Source organism: Scyliorhinus torazame, chromosome 6 (genome assembly GCF_047496885.1).
Source record: "Scyliorhinus torazame isolate Kashiwa2021f chromosome 6, sScyTor2.1, whole genome shotgun sequence".
In the NCBI taxonomy this organism is placed as follows: Eukaryota; Metazoa; Chordata; class Chondrichthyes; order Carcharhiniformes; family Scyliorhinidae; genus Scyliorhinus; species Scyliorhinus torazame.
In genome coordinates, this window is record NC_092712.1 from 176,748,376 (window position 1) to 176,773,390 (window position 25,015).

The following is a 25,015-nucleotide window of genomic DNA, read 5'->3' on the forward strand; positions in this document are numbered from 1 at the left end:
GTAACTGGATTGTTCTTCCCACTTGAGCAGATGCCTCCTTTATGCTCAGTATCTCCCCATATTGTAGTTTTGTTCACCAATGAGCAGAATGGGGAACAGAAGCTGCAACTTCAGGGTCTCAATTATTGCTTAATTATTAATAATTCCACAAGACTTCAATTGATGTGCTAAAGACTGCAAATGCAATAGGAAAGTTAAAAAAATTAGAAGCTTTATTGATTTGTGCCACAATACTTACCGACTAAAATACTGCAATCAGAGCTGCTGAAACCTGAAAAACAGGTACAACCCCACTCGGTGCATTCACCATTGGTACTGCAAGAATTGGGACACCTTAGTGCTGACAAGATTTCCTGAGGTACACCGGACAAATGACCATTGCCACTTTCATGGTGGATCCCAACTTCCAGAAGTTTCCTTTCACATTCGTTCTCTAACAAACTTAGACCTCCACTTGCCCAGCTGACATCATCCTTCAGCTGAAGATCCAAGATACAAATATCTATAACATCCATTAATCGTCGGCCGAGTAACTCTCCGCAGGCTCGACTTATACTGGAATTGGCAACTGTCTGTTGGCATAAATCAAAGACCATAGCTTCGGTCAGTCCAGAAGATGTAGGCCAAGAAGGCAAAATCTCTTGATGAAGTTCAGAAGTATGGTCCTCAGGAAAGAAGTAACTAAATCCTTCCAAATCTGTCTGAGTAAGACTTTGAAAAGGGAATGTTGGTAAATATTCATAATAATTTTGCCGTTTCCATCTTCTATTACCAAGATGTCTTTTCTGATGGTAGTTGTTGTATTTATGTTTGTTCTTTCTAGTGCGTTGCCTTGAAGTGACTTGTTTTCTCAGCATGGTTTTCCCTCTGGGATTCACATAGGAGACCCTTGCAAAATGGACGGTTTGATTCAATTTACTCAGGCTGGCGTAATGTATATCTCTTAAAGTAGAAACTCGAGACTTGCTTGGAGCATTGCGTCTACTGATTCCTCGAATCAGCTCAACAGTGCTGATGTACTTTGCTGTGACATCCAGTACAGGTATCAATTTGGAAAATCTCACATTTTCTCTTGCCAGACAGGCTGAAGGAGCCGCAGATTGTGGAACAGAATCAAGTTTATTGGAAGATTGTTGCAGCACAATTGAATGAGAACTACAACTACAATAATGTTTTCTTTTGACAATAATAGGTGAAGGTGCTGTTTTATCAAATAGACTCTTTCCAGACAGAATTCTGCAAAAGGACAACCAAAAACAACATTACACATTGTTCACAGATCTGGGATACTGACCAGCTCTGTATTAAGTGCCGATTACATTTTATTTATATAAAATATGTCCAAAAGATTTACTATTTAAATTAAGGCTATCCCATTTTCATATTCTTTTCCTTAGTTCATTATTTTATTTATCTTAATCACACAGTTGTTAAATAATAAATTATTTAAATTAGATGTTCTGTAGTTTACCATTTACTTCGGCCAATGATCTAATAGCCATGTTGACCGAGGGTGCAAATCCCATAATGGCGACTAAATCTTAAGAGGCGCCAAAAATGGGATTTGTGCCAGCAATATCTCAGAATGAGACCTTCCCCACTCCCTGGTGGTGACAGAATCAGGATCATGCCTCGGAAGGATGTGACCCTGATTCGAATAAATGATCATATTAGCGGGCCTGATGCTGCTACCTCCGACCTCATCCTGACTATCCATCATGCTAAAACGAATCACAAAAATTAAAAACAGTTGAGATGACCATGCCAGGGGTGCACACGTACGTATAGTCCTCGAGTGGTGAGGGAAATGTCCAGGCATTTACCTCTGGCATTCCGGCGGTGCCCCCTGGAGAGTTCCATTGCGGAAGTTCTCCTTATTCATGGCAGGGTTGCCCATCTGCGTGGAGGGGATCTGTGGGGGTCTCAGTCCCTGTGGGGGTGGGAGCAGAGGGGTTCCCTGAGCCTATGAGAGTTTGTCTTGGGTAGGGGGGTGCTTTTTGTTTAACTTGGAGCTCGGGGCTCCCTTTAACAATGGCGCACCGATCCCAGGATTCTTGGCGTTGTTGGTTTTTAGACTCAACCCTTCCAGCTGACTGACAGAATCTCACTTCCCATTTAAAATTTCACAGAGTGCTGTTCAATATAGCGCAAAAAAAAATGCCTGTGAAGCTTCACTGTGGTTTTTGTGCCTGAGCCAACACTGCGCATTGTTGGGAAGATTTCAGTCATAGTTTTGAGAATTAACATAATCGACAAAACAAATCTACCACTGCATGAACAGGAATCTGATACATGCTTTGTGGACTATCCAATTTTTCATTCCATTGAAGTTATTGGAAAAAAATTAAAGGGGTTCCATAATGGCCAAGCAATACACACTGCAGATCAACAATCATGAGGGGACGAAGAATGTTCAATGCATCATATTTGGCCAAAACCTCTTCATCAATCATACCTCCAATTTTCAATGAAACGGTCAAGGTTGTCAATCTGTCCTTGAATTATGGTGTCATCTGCATTATGAAAGTCATTATTTGCATCACCATCAAATGTGCCACAAAGACCCCTGGTACTTCGGAAGTCTATACCTGGTGCTCTGAGTGTTAAACTCATTCCCCATTCACTCACATCAGCACGGACAAATGCTCCAGAAGAAAATGTGATCTATATGGAGAAACAAAATTGCAGCAAATCATCATTTAATTGATACGTTTGCTTTGAGAATCAGCTTATGGAGCATAAAATAAAAATATAAAATGCTTCAAAAAAGCAGGTTTGACAGCACCTGTGGATAGAGAAAGAGAGAGAATGGACGAGATTTTCTGACATCCTTGCAGCATGTTTCTTGGCCACGGGAGGTGGTCCAACTTGGCTGGCAGCAGGATCTTCTGGTTTTGCCTTTGTCAATGGGATTTCCCATTGAATCCAACCTACGGCACCAGGAAACCTACGGCGGGGTGCACCATCGGCGGGACCAAAGATTCCACCGGCATGAACAGCTGGAAGATCTGGCCCAATGTTTCGATTTGGTATGACTTTTCCCAGAGAATCAGTTTTCTGAACATTACTGCCTCAGGCAGGTTCAAATTTCTTCAAAGTTCATTTTTGACATCTGCAGCCTCTTGGCCCAAGACCTCCTTTCAACTGAACCAAATGGGACAGTCAAGGTCACCACAGTCCTTTATTTGTTCACCTTCACCTCCTTCCTGGGATCTGCAGGTGAAACCTGCAGGATTTCAAAATCTGCTGTGCATAGTGCATCTCCAGATGACAGATGCCATGTTTATCAGGGGCATGAATTAAGTTCACTTTGCAATTGATAAGGCCATTCAGAAGGAAAGGGCTCTCGGATTCGATGCAATGGTTGCATTCACACAGCGGCAGGGAGTCACAGACTGATTAAAAAGAAGCAATAAAGACATCATCTGATCAATGAGATGTATTTGTCAATCAAAAGTTTGCAAGTCTCCCAGTGTTTGTGGGGGTTTCCTCCGGGTGCTCTGGTTTCCTCCCACAGTCCAAAGAAGTGCAGGTGAGGTGGATTGGCCATGGTCGGGGTTACAGGGTCTAGGTAGAGTGGCCTTTCCGAAGGTGATTACAGACTCAATGGGCCGAATGGCCTACTTCTGCAGTGCAGGGATTCTATGAAAGGGACTCCACTCCATCAGTTGTTCAGCTGATATGCAAGGGGCCGATCGTCATATGTGTTTGTGCGAGATATCCAGGAAGTTATCATGATGTCTTCCTTCTCCACCAGTCAAGTCTCCCACAGCAGAGTCAGCAGCTTGGCTCCTTGGACATAATGGGTTATTGGATTCTCCAGTCCCCCAGCCCCGTGTTTCTCAGCAGAGCTCCGTTCGCAGGTGGCAGGATTCTCCACCCCACCAGGATTCTCCACCCCACCACTTGTCAGTGGGGTTTACCATTGAAGCCTCCCCCCTCGCCACCGGGAAGCCCGTGGGCAGGATGCGCTGTCAGCGGGAACAGAGAACCCCTATAGCCGGAGAATTCTGGCCAAGGTCTACCCTCTAAGATCTTGGCTTATGACTCCTGTGAGGAGCCACTGATAAAGATAGATGGTAAAAATGAAGCCACATGTATATAAAAGTTACCACTGAACAAATCACTGGGTTGAAGTTGCGATTGGGCAGATCTCGGGGTGCCCTTCAATATGCACCAGCGAAGGGTCCAGAATGTGTGTCTTGCATAACATGAGGATCTCTTGAGGACTGCAGGTACTGAAGGATGAAGGGTGAGGGAGCAGGTGGAGGGGGAGGTTGGAGGAAGAGATGAAAAAACAGCAGGAAATGGAGGAAGAGACTGATGTGGGAAGGGTTCCTGTAGTTGTACACCTAGCTGCTAGATGCCTGCAGTGGGCTTTTACAGGTATGGTTCAGCTAACCTGAACGAGTGTGGCCATGTGGCACACCAATGCTGGAGCCACTGTTCTGCACCCCCTCCAACACAAAGTATTTCCACAATCAATAATCCTTTCTTCTCACGAACATCCACTGCTCATCTTCTACTCTTGTCATGCTATATTCCTCAAGGCTGATGGCCATTTGTCTGGCAAGAGGCAGCAATAAAGATGAATGGATAATGGAAACTTGAAATGAAATTTATGGTGCATAAGCAATGACAATAAAATTGACACATTAAGAGTTCCACACACCTAAGTAACCGTGCTTCTGAATCTACAAGTTCATTCTCTTTATTTTCTGATTACTTTCAACATGATGCTACCCCTGTGGCTTTAGCAGAGCTAAAAGCATACTGCTTCCTCTCCTGCTCTGACTGTTCATATGCTCATGACTGATGTTCTCTGGGCTATGGAGCATGTGGCAGAAGCATTAAAGATTGCTCCACCTGCACAGGAGCAGATTTGGCCATCAGGGCAGGACTCCTCGGGCAGGATTCTCTAGCAGCTCAACTGTGTGTTTCTTGGTGGCAGGAGGCGGTGTGCCATTCGATGGTTGCGGGATTCTCTGTTCCCACCACTGTCAATGGGATTTCCCATTAAAGCAACCACACATCTGGAAACCCACTGCCAGTGAATGGCCGGAGAATTCTGTCCCACTTATCTAGCTCTGACTGAGCTAATGAAAGAGAAAATGCTGGAAAATCTCAGCAGGTCTGGCAGCATCTGTATGGAGAGAAAAGAGCTAATGTTTCGAGTCCAATTTGACAAAGAGTCATTGGACTCTAAATGTTAGCTCTTTTCTCTCCCTACAGATGCTGCCAGACCTGCTGAGATTTTCCAGCATTTTTTCTTTCGTTTCAGATTCCAGCATCTGCAATAATTTTCTTTTATCTGACTGAGCTACTTTAACTGTGACTATAAATTTGTACTTTGAATTAATATGTTCTTAAGCATTTTCGCTAAAATTGACGGAAGCAATTTTAATAAAAACTAAACCAGTATTATTGGAAACCAGCCGGATTAGTTAAATCGGCAGTCTTAATTGTGAGATACTTAAAGAATAAGTAATTCATTAATAGATATGTTAGAAAGGCTGGAAATGTACTTTGGAACATAAAAGTTTAAACTTTTATAATTATAAAGATATCATCGACACTTGATTATTTATAGACTCTTAAAGTGCTGTGGGAATAAGGTTAGTGTGTGTTTCTCAGGCCACAGAATAAACAGATAACATGAATATTAACCTCGACTATGAGAGGCCTTGAAGAGGTCATTGTCCAAAGGGACGCAACTCCAAAAGGCAGACAGCTGTGGTGACCAATTTTTGCTGGACACTCAAGCCTCCCACAAGATAAGAGACATAGGGTGCAATTTACCAGAATTGGGATAGGGTCCCGTGGCGCAAGATTATCCGGGTGTTTCCCAGTGCTCGGAGTCCCAAGAAACACCCCACTATCTAACTCTCATCCGGGTAGATTGGGGGCCTCAGAGGGCAATTCCTTAACGAGTCTGCACTTCGCCTCATTTTCTGCCTGAGGAGCTCCACATGCTGGAACTCCTCAGTGCAGTGCGAGATCAGGATGCCATTTTTAAATGGTGCCCCAAAATGGCATCCTGATCTCTCAAGCCCCCAATGCGACCCCAGACCCTGCCCAGCCCCAACTCACTACAAGGGGGACCCCGGCCTCACCCCTCCCCTACCCACGCAGGGCACACCCTGGCCCAATCACCACGGTGCAAAAATTGCCAGTTTGGCAGTGCCATCATGGCACCCTGGCACTGCCCTTGCCAGCTGGCAGTGCCATCTGAGCACTTTGGCATTGCCAGGCTGGCACCTATGCGGCACTACCATGGTGCCAGGATGGTAGTGTCAGAGTGCCCAGGTACCACCAGCAGTGCCAGGGTACCATACTGCGCAGAAGGGATGCAGCTGGAACTTCCAATCCGCTAGGCGACCCCCATGAATGCCGATCAATCTGGAGACAAGTACTGAATGGGGCTCACCCAAAGTCTCCAAGGTGAGCGAGTTAGATCCGACTCCTTGGTTAGATCTTGGGAGCGCATATTAGAGTAAAACTAGCTGTTTTACCTCTAATATGCAGATTTGCTATAAAGTGATCCACCCATAACGGGCGGGATTCACATCGCCAAGTTTTGTGAGATCGTATTAGATGTCGCTAGGCATGGCGAGCCGAGTGGGTCCCGGATGTGGGACCACACAGCATCCACTGGTCACATTGCAGCGTGCTGCACTACTTTTTGGCCGCATCGCAACCGATAGATCCTGTCCATAGGGCACGATTTACTAGCCACATCCCGCTGGAATTAGAGGCTGGACAGGGTCAGTAGATCTCGGGAGAGACCTCTCCCGGGATTCCCGACTGTTCTTGTGCCTCGCAGGGTCTAACCAGCTCTTGCAAAATGTCGAGATCTGTATTCCGCATCTCGCAGAGTTGAACTTAGAAATCTACTTAACTATGCTGGCGCTGGATTGAATGGCCACCTGGCATTTGCAGGCCTAGCCGAGGAGATCCCAGTCGGGCGCAGTTCGAGCTCTCGTCCCCACAAATGGGGACCAGGCGGAAAGGCACTTGTGGTCTTCCAGACGATCGGCGGCCCTTGTGTGGTCGGCCTCTGGGCAGGGTGGCACTCTGGCACTGCTGGTGCCACCTGGACACCTTGGCACTGGCAGTTCCCACCTTGGCACTGGCAGTGCCACCTGGCAACCTGACAGTGCCACCAGGGTGCCAGCTTGGAACTGCCAGAGTGCCCAGGTTTCACTGCCAGGTTGGCAGTGCCGAGGTGCCAAGCTGGCATTTTACCCATTCCAGAGATCAGGCCCAGGGGTGCAATGCCCTTGTGAGGTGGGGTGCAGGGGCGTCCTGTTGCGCGGTCGAGAGATTTGGGTGCCGTTTAAAAATGGCTTCCTGATCTCAAAGAGGCTTCCCGATCACACGCTAAGTGTCGCCTGGGGGTGGGTGGGGAGGCGGGGTGTATGCAACAGAGTGCCGTTAGATAGCAGGATCGTTCCCAGCGTTACAAGTGCCAGGAACGACCCCGCTGATCCCATCTAGAATGGATTCTGAATTTGTTTGCTTACATCGCGCCCATAGTTTGAGAAGAAGCATTGTCTTAAAGCTGAGACAACATGCATAATTAGCGGAAAAAAAACAACCGGCCATTTCTTACTTTATTATTGACAAGTTACAGACCAATTGGCTATTTTCCAACAATTAGCTCAGTAGGGCTTTCAATTTGTACGCTATTAAAACGGGTATTGAGAAACATACAGGGTAACGACAGGCAGAGGCAGAAAGATGTTTATGGAGAAATATTGAGAAATGTTTTTGATGTTTTTCGGACACATCACTTCATAACTTGGTCCGAGAGGATGGTGAGAAGTGTGTTCAATTGCTAAAGTTAAGCTTTCTCCTCTTACATTAATTACTGTTAATTGATACTTTTCTTTTTATATTTCTGACTTCTTACCTTTATAATCGTTAATAAACTTCGTAAATTCATAATTTAAAGTGTTCTTTCTTGCCAAATGGTTGAATCTCTAGAACCTGATATGATTTGTGAATGGGGGAATTTATTGCAAACATGTGAACCCCATACATTTTAGTTCAGATAAATTCAAAAATAAATTATACCAGGGTTGTGGGGAGGAATGAGAGTGCCTTGAGCTGAGTACCCATTTTCCCTTTCACGGTCCACTCGTACTTTTCTGCTAGCCAATAGCTGGAATACTTGCACTTCAGTGAGGCAGTAAATATCCAAGGCGAGGCTTTGCTCTATTCTATTTTACATTGGCAGACTGATGTGCAAGCCATTGCTGAGGGCTAACTTGCACTCAGTTACCTGATGTTTCATGGAAAGAGCCATTCTTTCCGTGGAGGTGAATATCAGTATAAAAACCTCAGACTATAAGTATGGCATTCATACGAGAGATTGATTCCTTTCATTTCTCTGCAATTGTGAGCAATGTGTCTGGAAATTCGAACAGAACCCCACATATTTTCTGCTACTTCTTTGATGATGACTCTGAAGCTCTGCATTTGTGTCCAACTAAGCAGAACTAGAAGGGTCCTTTGGCATCGGAGCAACTCTCCACTTCTGTCCCCACCTCCAGCATCTGCTCCAGCTCATTGGTGATGTGTGGCTCCCCACGTGACATCCCAACTACTTAGCTAAGAGTCCCACCAGGGTGAGTGTATCAGAGCTGTAGAAGGTATACAAGTTATATGAGGATGCTTCACAGAGCGTGCAACCTCCTCTGAGGAATTCCCAACCTTATTCTGCACCAGCTGCTGTGTGGCGCATGAAAGACCTGTGGAAGATGCAAAACATGAATTAGAAGTGAAAACAGAAAGGAATCAAAGTCATCATGTTGATGATCATATTTTAGTTACTGATTACATCAAATCAATGAGTGATTGTTGTTTTCCATGCATCTCTGTAATATCTAATTCAAGTAGCTGTGAGCCCCCCATTTCTCCATCCTCAATGGGCAGACACTCCATGAATGCTGCTGATCTCGTTGCCTCCTCTTCCATAGCGGTCAAGGTGGTGATTACTGGAGGATCAACCCCCGGTTCATTGCCTTTTCCTGGTGTTGCTCTCTTGCCCTGTGTGGTGATCCACTGTAATTGGAGATGTAAGGTAGAAACTGCACGACAGGTTCGCCGGTAACTCCAGCCGGCTTGCTCCGCCCAGGGAAAACTGTATAAATATGCATGACCTCCAGTGCCCTGCCATTTCGCTAGCTGCAGCAGGAGGCCTCGCATCTGACTGTAATAATGCAACAGTTGTACCCAACTTTAGTCTTTGTGCAATTGATTGTGCATCAATATATTACGGTCAGATTTTCCACAGAATGGATATCCGAATTAAGCCCGATCGCCTGCAGCTGGATCCTCACTCACCCGACGCCAGGAAAGACTTTACTCGCTGGCTAGCGTGTTTCGAGGCTTACATCAACGCGGCGGACCCCGCGCCAACGGAGGCTCAGAAGATAAACGTCCTGTACTCCAGACTGAGCTCCAGCGTGTTCCCGTTGATCCAAGATGCCACGACTTACACAAAAGCGATGGAACTCCTCAAAGAACACTACACACAGAAGGCGAACACCGCTCTTCGCCAGGCATGTACTTGCCACACGCTCGCAACTACCTGATGAGTCCATTGAAGACTTCTGGCGGGCCCTCATTCCACTTGTCCGGGACTGTGACTGTCAGGCCGTCATGGCCACCAAACACGCAAATCTCCTCATGCGCGATGCCTTCGTGACGGGGACTGCGTCGGACCGCATCCGAGAACGATTGCTGGAAGGGGCCACGCTCGAACTGGCGGAGACGAATACCTTGGTGCTCTCCATGACGGTCGCATCCAGCAACGTACAATCGTACCTCTCCCGCCGCGCTGCCCACCCTTCTACCCCTCCTGGACCCCGCCGACGGGGCCCTGCCTTCGCAATACACCTGCGCCGCATGCCGATCTGTGCTCCCCGGGGGTCCCCGCTGATACTTCTGCGGTCAGCAGAAGCACCCCCGCCAACACTGCCCGGCCCGCATTGCAGTTTGTAAAGCCTGCAGTAAAAAGGGCCACTTTGCGGCTGTGTGCCAGGCCCACGCAGTCGCTGCGATCGTGCCCGCTATCACCCCCTGTTCCACGCCAACCCTCAATATGCCTACGTTGAGTTCCCCGACGGCTGCCAAGATACTGTCTCACTCAGGGACCTGGCACCGTCAGGTTCCACCCCAACACAGCCCCCCACCAATGCGCCCCCCCCCACCTCCCACTGCGCCGCCAATATTGACCCCACCAGGCCACCCCCCGCCCACCCTCCCCTTTTCCGCACAAGAGGACGAAGAGGACTTCTGCACGCTCCCGGAGTTCTCCGATGACTGGCCAGCATCAGAACCGCCACCACCGCCATTGGGACCACCTCCACCACCGCCAGCACCGACTTCGCCGCCACCGTTACGCCGATCCCAACGAAGCATCAAAGCACCGGACCGGCTGAACCTTTGACGGACTCCGGACCGTCGACATGAACCTTTCTTTCCCTACCACTGTACATAATTCCACTAATTGTATATAGTTTCACGTCACCCCCACCGGACTCATTTTTAACAGGGGGTGAATGTGGTGATCCACTGTAATTGGAGATGTAAGCTAGGACCTGCACTACAGGTTCGCCGGTAGCTCCTGCTGGCTGGCTCCGCCCAGGGAGAACTGTATAAATATGCATGACCTCCAGTGCCCTGCCATTTCGCCAGCTGCAGCAGGAGGCCTCGCATCTGACTGTATTAAAGCCACAGTTGTACCCAACTTTAGTCTTTGTGCAATTGATCATGCATCACCCTGCAAGGAGAGAAAGAGCGAGTTTTAAGTATAAGGTCTGAAATGTTTTGATAGGATGGAAGACAATTGGGCGGAATTCTACACTTCCCGCTAAGATCAGGAATCCCGTGTTGGATCAAAAACAGATTTGGCGCAGGGTGGCAGATCAATTCCTCGTCTCTAGTTACGCCCCGCCGACCATCGCGACTTTCCACCCCGCAAACAGCTCATATGCATTAATTTGAATGCGATTAATGGGCTCGAAGCTCAAATCTCCCCCCCCCACCCCCCCCCCCCCCCCCACCCCATTATGCTCCACCCCTCCCAGCTGGCAGTCACACGAGCACGATTTGGTGCAAGTATTTATAAATGGGGTCCTGGTGCCATTACGTTTGAGGGGATGCAAGGAGGTAAGTATCTTTTTCATTGTTCATTGTCTTCGGGCTTGCTGGGAGGAAAATGCCGGGCAGCCTGGGACTAGGGGGGCTGCCTTGGTGGCAAGGGTGTGGACCTGGGGCATCCCCTTAGGAATCAGGGTGCTGTGGTTGATCTTCCCATTGCTGCTGTAAAAAACTAGCAACTTGCCACTTGCTTTACTGTTTTTCACACTTTTTTGCCCAGGACCCATTTTTATCAAACAAACCATCCTTCAATACCCATATCGGCCGACCTTCACGACCCACCATTTTCACTTACATTTAATGTGACAGGTGAGGCTGCTTGGTCCTCACGATCTCACTTGCTTTGTCATTCAATGTTACATTTCTGATAATGACTTCTGCTGATGATTTAAGTTCTCACTGCATCTTTTGAAAAAAAATCAAGAGATTTGTCCTCAAACCCGCTAAGCTTAGTCTTCAAATGTCTTTGAAGTTTTGAGGGTTTTAAACTTTAATTTACCAGTGCTTCCCTGCATATAACACATATGAACTTTGAATCCTGATTTTCAGTGGAACAATTAATACCCTTACCTCAAGTAATCATCTTTATCCTGCTTTGTTCCGGTTTTCAGCTTCGTCCTCATGGGTTGTTCACCAGAGGCCCTGGAATTAACACAAGCACTGCTGGCAACTGCAAAATGGAAGAATCTTTCTTAAGCCCAGAACACCTCACGTCAGCATACGGAATGCATGACATGCTCTCTGCCACTGCTCCAGGCAAGACTCCAGCGACTTGAAAAAAAAATGTGTTCCCAAGTCAGTGCGCTGACGTCAGGAGGAGGGGTTCTGACTCGCTGGGCTCCGGACCTGCGCACTGCTGAGGGGGCACGCATGCGCGGAATGGCAGACATTCTGAAAGCTGGTCACGCCATTGGGCACTACGTCCTGCAATCCGGAATGCCACGACACATGGCCCCACAATCGGGAACACCGCAACGCATGGCTCCCAAAATTCGCCTGCGACTCATCTGCGGGTCACGAAGCTGGGTTTGAAAATGACTTGCCATATTTACTTACAGGCTCCTGACTGTTTAAAGTGTTGCCTGCTTCCAGTACCCTGGAAATGCTTTGAGATCTCCTGGTCATGGAGATATCCATCTGTCCCGCCCATCTGAAAACTCTCATGTATCAGCAGTCTAAGACAGGGGATGGGCGAGGCCATGCTCAATCTGCTGATCACCAGGCGTTGGGAGTCCCCATTGCACTCTGTGTTAAACCCAGGCTCCATATCACACTGCAGCCAAGCTCCCAGCAAAGGCATATATTTGTCAGTGACCCCAATTGTAGGACAAGCCCACACACCAGTCTTATAACATAGAGCTGCATGCCTGCACAGTATGAACGTCTCCATCACACAACCAACTGCCACCATTCTGGCGGGAAGGCACAAGATTAACACAATGAGGACACTCACAGTAGACCCCACTGGGAAAATCAGGTCAGAGGCCAGAGACCTCAGGCGGGATTCACCCCTACCTGGCGGGGTGGGGGGTCCCGGCGGGACGGAGTGGCGTGAACCACTCCGGCGTCGGGCCGCCCCAAAGTGCAGAATCCTCCGCACCTGGAGGGGCTAGGCCGGCCCCGGAGTGGCTGGCGCCCCGCCGGCCGGCAGGAAATGGGCTTGGCGCCACGCCAACCTGCGCCGAAGGGCCTCCGCCGGCTGGCACGAGTCGGCGCATGCGCAGGAGCACCAGTGTGTGCTGGCATCATCTCTGTGCATGCGCAGAGGGATTTGCTTCCACACCTGGAATGGCAGAGGACCACGGCCTCCGGTGCGGAAGGATAGAGTGCCCCCACGGCACAGGCCCGCTTGCGGATCGATGGGCCCCGATCGCGGGCCAGGTCACCGTGGGGGCACCTCCCAGGGCCAGATCCCTCCCGCACCCCCCAAAAACCCCGGAGCCCGCCCGCGCCGCCAGGTCCCGCCGGTAAGGGACCTACTCCAATTTACGCCGGTGGGACCGGCAACAGACGGGTGGGACTTCAGCCCATCGCGGGCCAGAGATTTTGGGCAGCCCCGGCGCCCATTGAGTCGCGCCGGACCCCGCCATTCTCCGAGGCAGGCGGTGCGACTCACGCCGGGCCGGTTTTTGGGGGGTGGGTGAATTAGGAGGATGGCGGGGGAGGGATTCACGCCGACCCCCGGCGATTTTCCCACCCGGCGGGGGGTCGGAGAATCCCGCCCCATAGCTAACATCTGTTGTAGCAGCCATGTGTACCCCATTTGGATGGGATATATGGTGAGGATAGAGGCTTTGCACATCAAGGGCCAGATGCGTCATTGTTGGGGACAGGGCTGCATTGTCAAGTACATGATCTAGGAGGGGCTGGGGGTGGATGGGTGGGGGGAAATGGTAAAGGTAGCCGAGCCGTCAAAGTACGGATGGCCGTGTAATTTGGGGTGTTAGGTGGTCAAGGGAAGCATTACTTTTTTGTCTTCCCACTCTCCTGGCACAAAAATGGAAGTTGGAATTCAGCCTGCCATGCTAGTTATCTATCTGGCCGCTGCTGCTGTGCAGATTCATACAACATAGAACATAGAACAATACAGCGCAGTACAGGCCCTTCGGCCCACGATGTTGCACCGAAACAAAAGCCATCTAACCTACACTATACCATTATCATCCATATGTTTATCCAATAAACTTTTAAATGCCCTCAATGTTGGCGAGTTCACTACTGTAACAGGTAGGGCATTCCACGGCCTCACTACTCTTTGCGTAAAGAACCTACCTCTGACCTCTGTCCTATATCTATTACCCCTCAGTTTAAAGTTATGTCCCCTCGTGCCAGCCATTTCCATCCGCGGGAGAAGGCTCTCATTGTCCACCCTATCCAACCCCCTAATCATTTTGTATGCCTCTATTAAGTCTCCTCTTAACCTTCTTCTCTCCAACGAAAACAACCTCGAGTCCATCAGCCTTTCCTCATAAGATTTTCCCTCCATACCAGGCAACATCCTGGTAAATCTCCTCTGCACCCGCTCCAAAGCCTCCACGTCCTTCCTATAATGCGGTGACCAGAACTGTACGCAATACTCCAAATGCGGCCGTACCAGAGTTCTGTACAGCTGCAACATGACCTCCTGACTCCGGAACTCAATCCCTCTACCAATAAAGGCCAACACTCCATAGGCCTTCTTCACAACCCTATCAACCTAGATCCCTCTGCTCATCCACACTTTCAAGAACTTTACCATTAGCCAAATATTCCGCATTCCTGTTATTCCTTCCAAAGTGAATCACCTCACACTTCTCTTCATTAAACTCCATTTGCCACCTCTCAGCCCAGCTCTGCAGCTTATCTATATCCCTCTGTAACCTGCTACTTCCTTCCACACTATCGACAACACCACCGACTTTAGTATCGTCTGCAAATTTACTCACCCACCCTTCTGCGCCTTCCTCTAGGTCATTGATAAAAATGACAAACAGCAACGGCCCCAGAACAGATCCTTGTGGTACTCCACTTGTGACTGTACTCCATTCTGAACATTTCCCATCAACCACCACCCTCTGTCTTCTTTCAGCTAGCCAATTTCTGATCCACATCTCTAAATCACCCTCAATCCCCAGCCTCCGTATTTTCTGCAATAGCCTACCGTGGGGACCCTTATCAAACGCTTTGCTGAAATCCATATACACCACATCAACTGCTCTACCCTCGTCTACCTGTTCAGTCACCTTCTCAAAGAACTCGATAAGGTTTGTGAGGCATGACCTACCCTTCACAAAGCCATGCTGACTATCCCTGATCATATTATTCCTATCTAGATGATTATAAATCTTGTCTCTTATAATCCCCTCCAAGACTTTACCCACTACAGACGTGAGGCTCACCGGTCTATAGTTGCCGGGGTTGTCTCTGCTCCCCTTTTTGAACAAAGGGACCACATTTGCTATCCTCCAGTCCTCTGGCACTATTCCTGTAGCCAATGATGACATAAAAATCAAAGCCAATGGTCCAGCAATCTCTTCCCTGGCCTCCCAGAGAATCCTAGGATAAATCCCATCAGGTCCCGGGGACTTATCTATTTTCAGCCTGTCCAGAATTGCCAACACTTCTTCCCTACGTACCTCAATGCCATCTAATCTATTTACCTGGAGCTCAGCATTCTCCTCCACAACATTATCTTTTTCCTGAGTGAATATTGACGAAAAATATTCATTTAGTATCTCGCCTATCTCTTCAGACTCTACACACAACTTCCCATCCCTGTCCTTGACTGGTCCTACTCTTTCCCTAGTCATTCGCTTATTCCTGACATACCTATAGAAAGCTTTTGGGTTTTCCTTGATCCTTCCTGCCAAATACTTCTCATGTCCCCTCCTTGCTCGTCTTAGCTCTCCCTTTAGATCCTTCCTCGCTACCTTGTAACTATCCATCGCCCCAACTGAAACTTCACACCTCATCTTCACATAGGCCTCCTTCTTCCTCTTAACAAGAGATTCCACTTCTTTGGTAAACCATGGTTCCCTCGCTCGGCACCTTCCTCCCTGCCTGACCGGTACATACTTATCAAGAACACGCAGTAGCTGATCCTTGAACAAGCTCCACTTATCCAGTGTGTCCAACACTTGCAGCCTACTGCTCCACCTTATCCCCCCCAAGTCACGTCTAATGGCATCATAATTTCCCTTCCCCCAGCTATAACTCTTGCCCTGCGGTGTATACTTATCCCTTTCCATCCTTAACGTAAACGTCACCGAATTGTGGTCACTGTCCCCAAAGTGCTCACCTACCTCCAAATCCAACACCTGGCCTGGTTCGTTACCCAAAACCAAATCCAATGTGGCCTCACCTCTTGTTGGCCTGTCAACAAACTGTGTCAGGAAACCCTCCTGCACACACTGTACAAAAAACGACCCATCTAATGTACTCGAACTATATCTTTTCCAGTCAATATTTGGAAAGTTAAAGTCTCCCATAATAACTACCCTGTTACTTTCGCTCTTATCCAGGATCATCCTCGCCATCCTTTCCTCTACATCCCTAGAACTATTTGGAGGCCTATAGAAGACTCCCAACAGTGTGACCTCTCCTTTCATGTTTCTAACCTCAGCCCATACTACCTCGGAAGATGAGTCCCCATCTAGCATCCTCTCCGCCACCGTAATACTGCTCTTGACTAGCAGCGCCACACCTCCCCCTCTTTTGCCTCCTTCTCTGAGCTTACTAAAACACCTAAACCCCGGAACCTGCAACATCCATTCCTGTCCCTGCTCTATCCATGTCTCCGAAATGGCCACAACATCGAAGTCCCAGGTACCAACCCATGCTGCCAGTTCCCCTACCTTATTTCGTATACTCCTGGCATTGAAGTAGACACACTTCAAACCACCTACCTGAACACTGGCCCCCTCCTGCGACGTCAAATCTGAGCTCCTGACCTCTATACTCTCATTCTCCCTTACCCTAAAACTACAATCCAGGTTCCCATGCCCCTGCTGCATTAGTTTAAACCCCCCCAAAGAGCACGAACAAATCTCCCCCCAGGATATTTGTGCCCCGCAGGTTCAGATGTAGACCATCCTGTCTGTAGAGGTCCCACCTTCCCCAGAAAGAGCCCCAGTTATCCAGAAATCTGAATCCCTCCCGCCTGCACCATCCCTGTAGCCATGTGTTTAATTGCTCTCTCTCCCTATTCCTCATCTCACTATCACGTGGCACGGGCAACAACCCAGAGATAACAACTCTGTTTGTTCTGGTTCTGAGCTTCCATCCTAGCTCCCTGAAAGCCTGCCTGACATCCTTATCCCCTTTCCTACCTATGTCGTTAGTGCCAATGTGGACCACGACTTGGGGCTGCTCCCCCTCCCACTTAAGGACCCGGAAAACACGATCCGAGACATCACGTACCCTTGCACCTGGGAGGCAACATACCAAACGTGAGTCTCTCACGCTCCCACAAAATCTCCTATCTGTGCCCCTGACTATCGAGTCCTCCAATTACTAATGCTCTGCTCCTCTCCCCCCTTCCCTTCTGAGCAACAGGGACAGACTCCGTGCCAGAGGCCCGTACCCCATGGCTTACCCCTGGTAAGTCCCCCCCCCCACAAGTATCCAAAGCGGTATACTTGTTTCTCAGGGGAACGACCGCAGGGGATCCCTGCACTGACTGTTTTTTCCCAGTCCCTCTTACAGTTACCCATCCATCTCCAATCTTTGGTGTAACTAATTCCCTGAAGCTGCTATTTATGACCCCCTCTGCCTCCTGAATGATCCAAAGTTCTTCCAACTCCAGCTCCAGTTCCCTAACTCGGTCTTGGAGGAGCTGGAGATGGCAGCACTTCCTGCAGGTAAAATCAGCAGGGACACTAACGGCATCCCTCACCTCAAACATCCTGCAGGAGGAACATTGCACTCCCTTCCCTGCCATCCCTCTAACTTTCTACCAAGATCTGGCTAACAACTAAATTAAATTTTTTATATAAAAAAAAATTAATAACAATAATAAAATATGGTACTTACCTCACACCAATGGGTTTTATTATTAGGTTAGAGGAGGAGGGCGGGTGGGAGACACTACACATGTAGTGTCTCTGGTTTCCCCTCCACCAGAATTTATTGGTGAGGGTCTTCCCAGAAGTCTGCGGGTCGACTTCCTGTTCCCACCTTAAACACTTAAATTTAAAAAAAAAAAATTTAAAGGAGAGACTTGCCTCCCAGAAATCACTTCCGCACTGCCCCCACTGAAATGGACTAGCCTGCTCCGCTCCTGCTGAAATCGACTTGGCCTGCAAGGTAAGTAAGTTGTTAATCAGTACTTACCTCACCCCAGGCAGCGACCTTTTAAACGGTCCCCTCTGCCTCGCAGCTCCCGCGCTTTTTCAAATTCCCGCACTGATTCTAAGGTCCCAGCTCTCACTCCCGAACTAAACAGCTGACCTGCAAGGTAAGTAAGTTAATCAGTACTTCCCTCACCCCAGGCAGCGACCTTTTAAACGGTCCCCTCTGCCTCGCAGCTCCCGCGCTTTTTCAAATTCCCGCGCTGATTCTAAGGTCCCAGCTCTCACTCCCGAACTAAACAGCTGACCTGCAAGGTAAGTAAGTTAATCAGTACTTACCTCACCCCAGGCAGCGACCTTTTAAACGGTCCCCTCTGCCTCGCAGCTCCCACGCTTTTTCAAATTCCCGCGCTGATTCTAAGGTCCCAGCTCTCACTCCCGAACTAAACAGCTGACCTGCAAGGTAAGTAAGTTAATCAGTACTTACCTCACCCCAGGCAGCGACCTTTTAAATGGTCCCCTCTGCCTCGCAGCTCCCACGCTTTTTCAAATTCCCGCGCTGATTCCAAGGTCCCAGCTCTCACTCCCGAACTAAACAGCTGTTGAACGTGGAGAGAGTGCCAGGGCCAGCCCAGAGTAGACCCAGTGTCATGATATGCAGATAATGATATACAGACAGGCACAGACAGGCAGCTAATGGCACAGAGAACAGGACATGACCAATGAGCAGGCAGGACACTCAGGGGTGGTATATCACTATAAAAGGCACGAGGCACTCACACTCCGCCTCTTTCCACTGATGAACCATCTACAGGATGAGTCAGGGTGTATGTACAGTATCACACCTCCAGCACGTGGCTAAGAACTAGTCTTGTTCAGTCAGACAGAGTAACCACACTTAGGTTAGCAGAGAGTCGAACTCATAGAGAACTGTGCTTCTGGTCAATAAATCAGATTGAACTAACTTCAAGGTCTGGAGTATCTTTTGGTTAAAGCTCCATCCAGTTGCAGCCTGTGTTATCCCAGAGTACATAACACATCGCCCCGCACGACAGGGGCCTGACCCAGAACAGCAGGGGCCAGCCAGTGGATGGCCGGGAAACACATGGCTACACTCGCTCGCTAAGGGATTTTGTTCCCTTTTGAGAGAATCGTGCTCTTAGTCTCTGAAACAAAGAATTCTGTCATTATTCATGAAAGGTGACTGACCGGAATGGGTGAGAGATGACATTCAGATGAGGGTAAGAGTCAGTAAAGTAGCTATTCAGATAGGGATGCAAGGAGTTGCCGCCAGAGAGAGGAATGGGTGGAGCTGTAAGATGTGCTGATCTGAGGAGTGTTATGCAGGAGAAGGCTAAAGAAGTCAGAAAGACATGAGTGACACTTGAATGTGGCATACTGCTCACCTTTTCTGCCCTGATGAGGTCATCAAACCTCTTGCAGTATTTTATCTCTGAGCAAAGGACCAAATTCCTGCTGCTCACCTCCTTAGCAACTTTCAACAACACTTGTTTAGGCTGACCTCTTCTTTCCAGGGATGTCTCTGATAATTGGGGAGGGGGTGGTCGCTGTCTTCCCACTGTTGAGACTCCAGCAGTAGAGTCAATAGTTGCAACATGAATCCATTCAGCCCCTGCCGTGGTCCCTTTAAATATTAAGTCCGGTGCAGATTATCATCAAAGTGAGAGGTTAATGTTGTGGCGGAGTAAGAAAGCCACAGCGAAGCTTACTTCACAATCTTTCGGTTTCCTGATTTGTTACCGGCCTCCCCTACTGTGAACAGTCAAAAGGTTAAAATTCTGTCCAAAAAAATCTGAACGTGGATGTGTCAGCATTATGTCCTATCTTGACAAAATCAAAGCAGAACTTTAGTCCCAGAGAGTGTAAATTGCGTACCAAGGTCGGAGTTGAGCCCAAAATGAAAATCACAGCATCAGTGAGAATGACTATTGCAAACTTTTACCTTCCAAAATATTAAAAAGTACAAAAAACTATATTTCTAACCTCCAACTTTGTAATTACAGTTGAGTTTCCAATCAATAAATCCACACTAATGGTCCATATCCATATATCATTTAAACTTCCAAAATTAGAAATGACCATAGCAATCAATGTTAGCAGATGAATATTCAAAAGCAACAAAATAACATATTTTGGTAATTATTTGGAATTAACGTGTTGAATGATTTCTATTAGCAAAAGAAATAGTCAAAATAACATGATGAAAGAGTACTTTTAACAAACACTGTTCTGGCTGTAAATTAAGACATATTAGTGCGTTTTTAAACAATTTGGATTTGCTTTGGTGAGATGTGGTGTGACCATATTTACTTTAAATAAGCTTGCAACAGAAATATATAGAAAACTGATGTTTGTAGAAATTCAAGCTATAGATTGAATCTGTCCACTAATCAACTAATGTCACCAACAGTAATTTACTGACTGCTGTTCTATTGAATAACTGCATAATGACTTACTGTGTAACAATAAATATACAAGGAAACTACTTACTGTTACTTTCTTTCCTTGGTAAGATTCAGTGATTTTAACATTGTTGCCAGTAATGTCTTGACTTTTCACAGCTAAATGGGGCCTGGTTTCATGTAGTTGTCCATTACACGTATCAAAAGCAATAACGTCCCCTCCTTCTTTAGCTACAAATCCACAATTGCAAGAAGCTGGATAATGAGGACTCCCACAGTCCCATTGACGGACATGTACTTCAAAGTCTCGAACAATACTCTTATACAACATAAAGGTTCCAGTTTTGTAATTGTCATAACGCCTAGGGTTGCAAACAAAATATGCTGAAATGATTGCAAAAGCACAGATATTTTGCAAACTTGCTAAATAATTTGAGATTAAACAAATCCATTACAAGAAAATTGTTATATTGATAGCCATATTACTGATAGTCTTTGTTGAATACAAGAAACACAATTGCATATATTTTGTCTTATATATAATACTGTAATAAATTAATTTACTCAAAGTTACAATTTACAATGTACATTGTTAACTCTTTATACATTTAGTTTCATGGTCAGAGATTTTGTAGTATTTACTAAGTAATACCAAATAAAATGTTTAATTCAAAGTGCTTCACCAAGTACAATCACAGAAAAATGTTGAAGAAAAGTTAATGGCTTTCAATTAAATATTTCTATGTGGTGAGAAAATTCCCCTGTTCTTCTTCTGGCATTATTTCTGCCTGAAACTCAAAGGAATTAAATTTCACATCCAAAAGATGGTACCTCCAACAATAGTACAACATCAGTGCTTCATTATTGTTTAAATTATTTATCAATCTATTTTAGTTGAAGAGGTAAACATTTTCTGTTGTTCTATAGCCAACATAAGATCTACTATAATGAATAAACTAACTTTACAAATTACTTAAAATCATTTGTGAATGGAGTTTCACGATGAGGAATCAACACCCGAATAGAGGTAAAAGTCACCTTTTGAAAGTGGCTTGCACAGTTTCAGCAATTTAGACTAACATGAAGTAGAACTGAAAAATTTTAGTTAAGTTTAAGGTTTTTCTCAGCATAACATGACCAAGTTACGATAATACCCATTATGTCCACGGTAATGTGTCACTAAATCCTACAGTACTATTTTTCTTTTTTAGCTGCTTGGATGGTTATTGGGGGTTGGCAGAGATCAGGAAAGGAGTTTCTTTTTCTCGAGAGAAGGGGGAAATGGAGAAGCAAATCTACAGCCTCAAATTATCTCAGAAGCCACGTTAGGTGCAAGAATAGGAGTTATCGATGGGAAATCCGGAAGTATGACTTTCCCCAACGTCCTGCAGTTTTTATTTTTTCCCTCCAGGTGGCCCGCACAACCACCAACCTCACTGACAGATTAAAACCATAGAGGGCAGCAAACAACCTTCAGGAAACAGATCGATTGTTGAAACCTTTTCAGGAAATTGCGTGTCTCCCCTTTTATAATGATTCAATTTTTAACCACAATCAGAAGATTGGAGCAGAGCAGCAAGTATGGAAAGACTGCCGTGTGTGTGTGTGAGAGAGAGAGAGAGAGAGAGAGAGAGATGCAGCGGAGGTGGTCTGGCTGGTTCACAAGAAATAGGAGGAGTAGACCATATGACCCGCCAAGCTAGTTCCATTATTCAATACAGTCATGGCTGATCTTGGGCTTCAATTCCACATAATTACACATTCCCTTTATCATGTGGCTCTGCCCCTGTGTGTCTTAGATTCCTCAGCCAGCAGAACCAACTCAGCATCTACCCTATTCACATCCCCTCAAAATATTGCAGGTTTTAATGAATTACTCTCAACCTTCTAAGTGCCAGAGAATATTAGCCCACTTTACTTAGCCCGTCATCAAAGGACAACCCCCTCATCCTAAGGACCAATCTAGTGAACCTTCGCTGTACTGCCTCCAAATGCAAGTTTTTTTAAAAGTGGAGATCAAAACTTTATTCTTGTACACCATTTCCCTTGCAATAAAGGCCAACAGACCATTTGCCTTCCTAATCGCTTGCTGCACTTGTATGCTAACTTTTTGTGTTCCTTGTACAAGCACACACAATTTTCTTTGAACATCGGGGATCAGATGATGTTCGGGGCTCAGGGTAGAATATTGTTGGGGAATGGGAGCTTTGATCACAGAGTTTGTGGGAAGGGGAAGATGATGGTCAAGGATGTAAGCAGATGCATGTGGGATGTCCAATTATATAGTGGGTGAATAGGGGCTACAACAAATTGTAGGGTGTAGGAAGGATGTTAACAGGAAAACCTGTTAGACATGGAGGAAAAGCCCTCAAGTTATGCGGCAAAGGTACATAACTGTTGCATCCAGTTCTATCCGTCTCCTTTTTATGTGCTGGGTGCCCCACAGCCTTGGAATTCCAGCTGATTGTGGTTAAAAATTGAATCATTGTAAAAGGGGAGACACGGAATTTCCTTAAAAGGTTTCAACAATCGACCTGTTTCCTGAAGGTTGTTTGGTTCCCTGTGAGCCACAGGGTGAGCCACCCATTCTCCATTAAAATGGATTCCTGATTCGGATTTTTAAAACTTTTCAATCTCCCACCAGGCTAATCCTTACATCACTAATGTACACCATAGTGGTTAGCACTGTTCCTTCACAGCGCCAGGGTCCCAGATTCGATTCCCAGCTTGGGTCACTGTCTGTGCGGAGTCTGCACGTTCTCCCTGTGTCTGCGTGAGTTTCCTCCGGGTGCTCTGGTTTCCCCCACAATCCCGAAAGACGTGCTGTTAGGTAATTTGGACATTCTGAATTCTCCCTCGGTATACCTGAACAGGCGCCGGAATGTGGCGACTAGGGGCTTTTCACAGTAACTTCATTGCCATGTTAATGTAAGCCTACTTGAAATGAATGAATGAAAATCGCTTATTGTCACGAGTAGGCTTCAATGAAGTTACTGTGAAAAGCCCCTAGTCGCCACATTCCGGCGCCTGTTCGGGGAGGCTGGTACGGGAATTGAACCGTGCTGCTGGCCTGCCTTGGTCTGCTTTAAAAGCCAGTGATTTAGCCCAGTGTGCTAAACCAGCCCCTCTTGTGACACGGATAAAGATTATCATAACTTTCATTTGAGTGGCATTTGCAGAAAGCTGCCGAGTAGCCACCAATCTTCCCAGATGGAGTATATGCAATTAAGTAACTGGAGAATTGTGCTAAACAAGCTGAGAACGGACAGCAAAGCAAATTAAACTATAAAGATAATTGGAAGTTACCTGCCATCAAATGTGATCAGGTGTGGATCCGTATATGAGTAACAATAGGCAGTGGGGACATCTTTCACTATTATCTAAATTTTAAGAAAAAATAATGATTAAAATAATCAACTGCATCATTTGGTCGAAAGGAAGAACTTGTAAGAGTTCAACCTTGCACACCCAGTGGGGAAACTATATTAAGACAAGGCTACATATAATATTACACTTGAATTCTCAACACTTAAATTCTCCAATACATACTCCCTGCGATTGCAGTTCTTCATTGGATGTATTAAATTAGTGGATCTTAAAAATGTAAGCATAGGGAATTTGCAAAATAAAATCAAGACGACATGGGTCTCGATCTAACCGAATTGCAACAGAGTCCTGTGTCGAGCGTGTTTAGCCAGGCGTTTCCTGGCGCTCGTAACACCATGCTATCTAATGGCACGCTGTCGCAATCTGAGTCTTCAGTGGGGAACGCCCCGCCGAGACCACACTTATACCCGTTTGCAGAGTAACAGGAAGGCAGTGCCGAGATGCCCGGATGGTACCAGCAGTGCTAGGGTGCCACGCTGCCCAGACAGCAACCACCTGTGCGCCTCTGATCCCCTGGGAGACCCCTATTAAGTGCCATTCCATCTGATCCTCATTTGTAGGGACCAGCACTGAACAGCGCTCACCTGAAGGTCTTCAAGGCGAAAGGGTTAGATCCCAGGGCCTCAGTAGATCAGGCGAGCACATATTAGAGTGAGAGTAGCTGTTAGAGGCGAGGTGTGGCGAGCCGGGTAGATCCCTGAGGCCGTGCCACAGTGCCACCACCTTGTTTTCTGATAAACCCGTTTAGTTGTATTAATAAGCAGAATTTGATGAGTAAAATTTCTAAAATTGACTTCCAGTGGCGGCCACGGAGTGAGTGGTCGCAATTTGGTGGTTCCCGCTCGAGGTGGAATTTCATGGTCCTTTTCAACCTGATTTAAGGGCTGTTTGCTGGTGTAAGGTACACGAGCGCTGTGGAATAGAAGTGCTCCATCGGTGGGGCTGATTTATGGCTTACTGGAGGAGTGTAACGAGTAAGAGGCAGCAGCCTGGCTGAGTTTATTTGAAGTGCAACGCAGGAAAAGATGGTGGTGGGTTCTGGGGCATCGTTGCCCATCGAGTGGTTTGAGCAGCTTATGGAGATTTTGAATTCCAGCAGTAGAGGCAGGAGACCTCAGAAGACCTGGAAAAGGTGGTGGATACGCTTAGGGCATCTATCGAGAGAGTGGAGCAGATGCCAGATGTGTAGGGTGGAGGAATCGGTGGGACAGCATGAGTGCTGGATGGCCTTGCTGGAAGCAGAGAAGGTACTCTCGGTAGAGAACCATA

General features: G+C 47.0%; 1 protein-coding gene across 6 annotated transcripts in view; it reads right to left on the reverse strand.

The window, feature by feature from the left end:
* The window catches only part of vwde (von Willebrand factor D and EGF domains), a 456,813-nt gene that overhangs the window by 185,006 nt on the left and 246,792 nt on the right, over nucleotides 1-25,015 (reverse strand). For all 6 annotated transcript variants that reach the window (XM_072509130.1, XM_072509129.1, XM_072509127.1 and 3 more), the window contains exons 9-12: nucleotides 23,666-23,739; nucleotides 20,448-20,721; nucleotides 2,456-2,664; nucleotides 239-1,236 (exon numbers count right to left, since the gene is read on the reverse strand). In XM_072509130.1, the coding sequence (XP_072365231.1) occupies nucleotides 239-1,236; nucleotides 2,456-2,664; nucleotides 20,448-20,721; nucleotides 23,666-23,739 (1,555 nt within the window). The remainder of the gene's footprint in view (nucleotides 1-238; nucleotides 1,237-2,455; nucleotides 2,665-20,447; nucleotides 20,722-23,665; nucleotides 23,740-25,015) is intronic.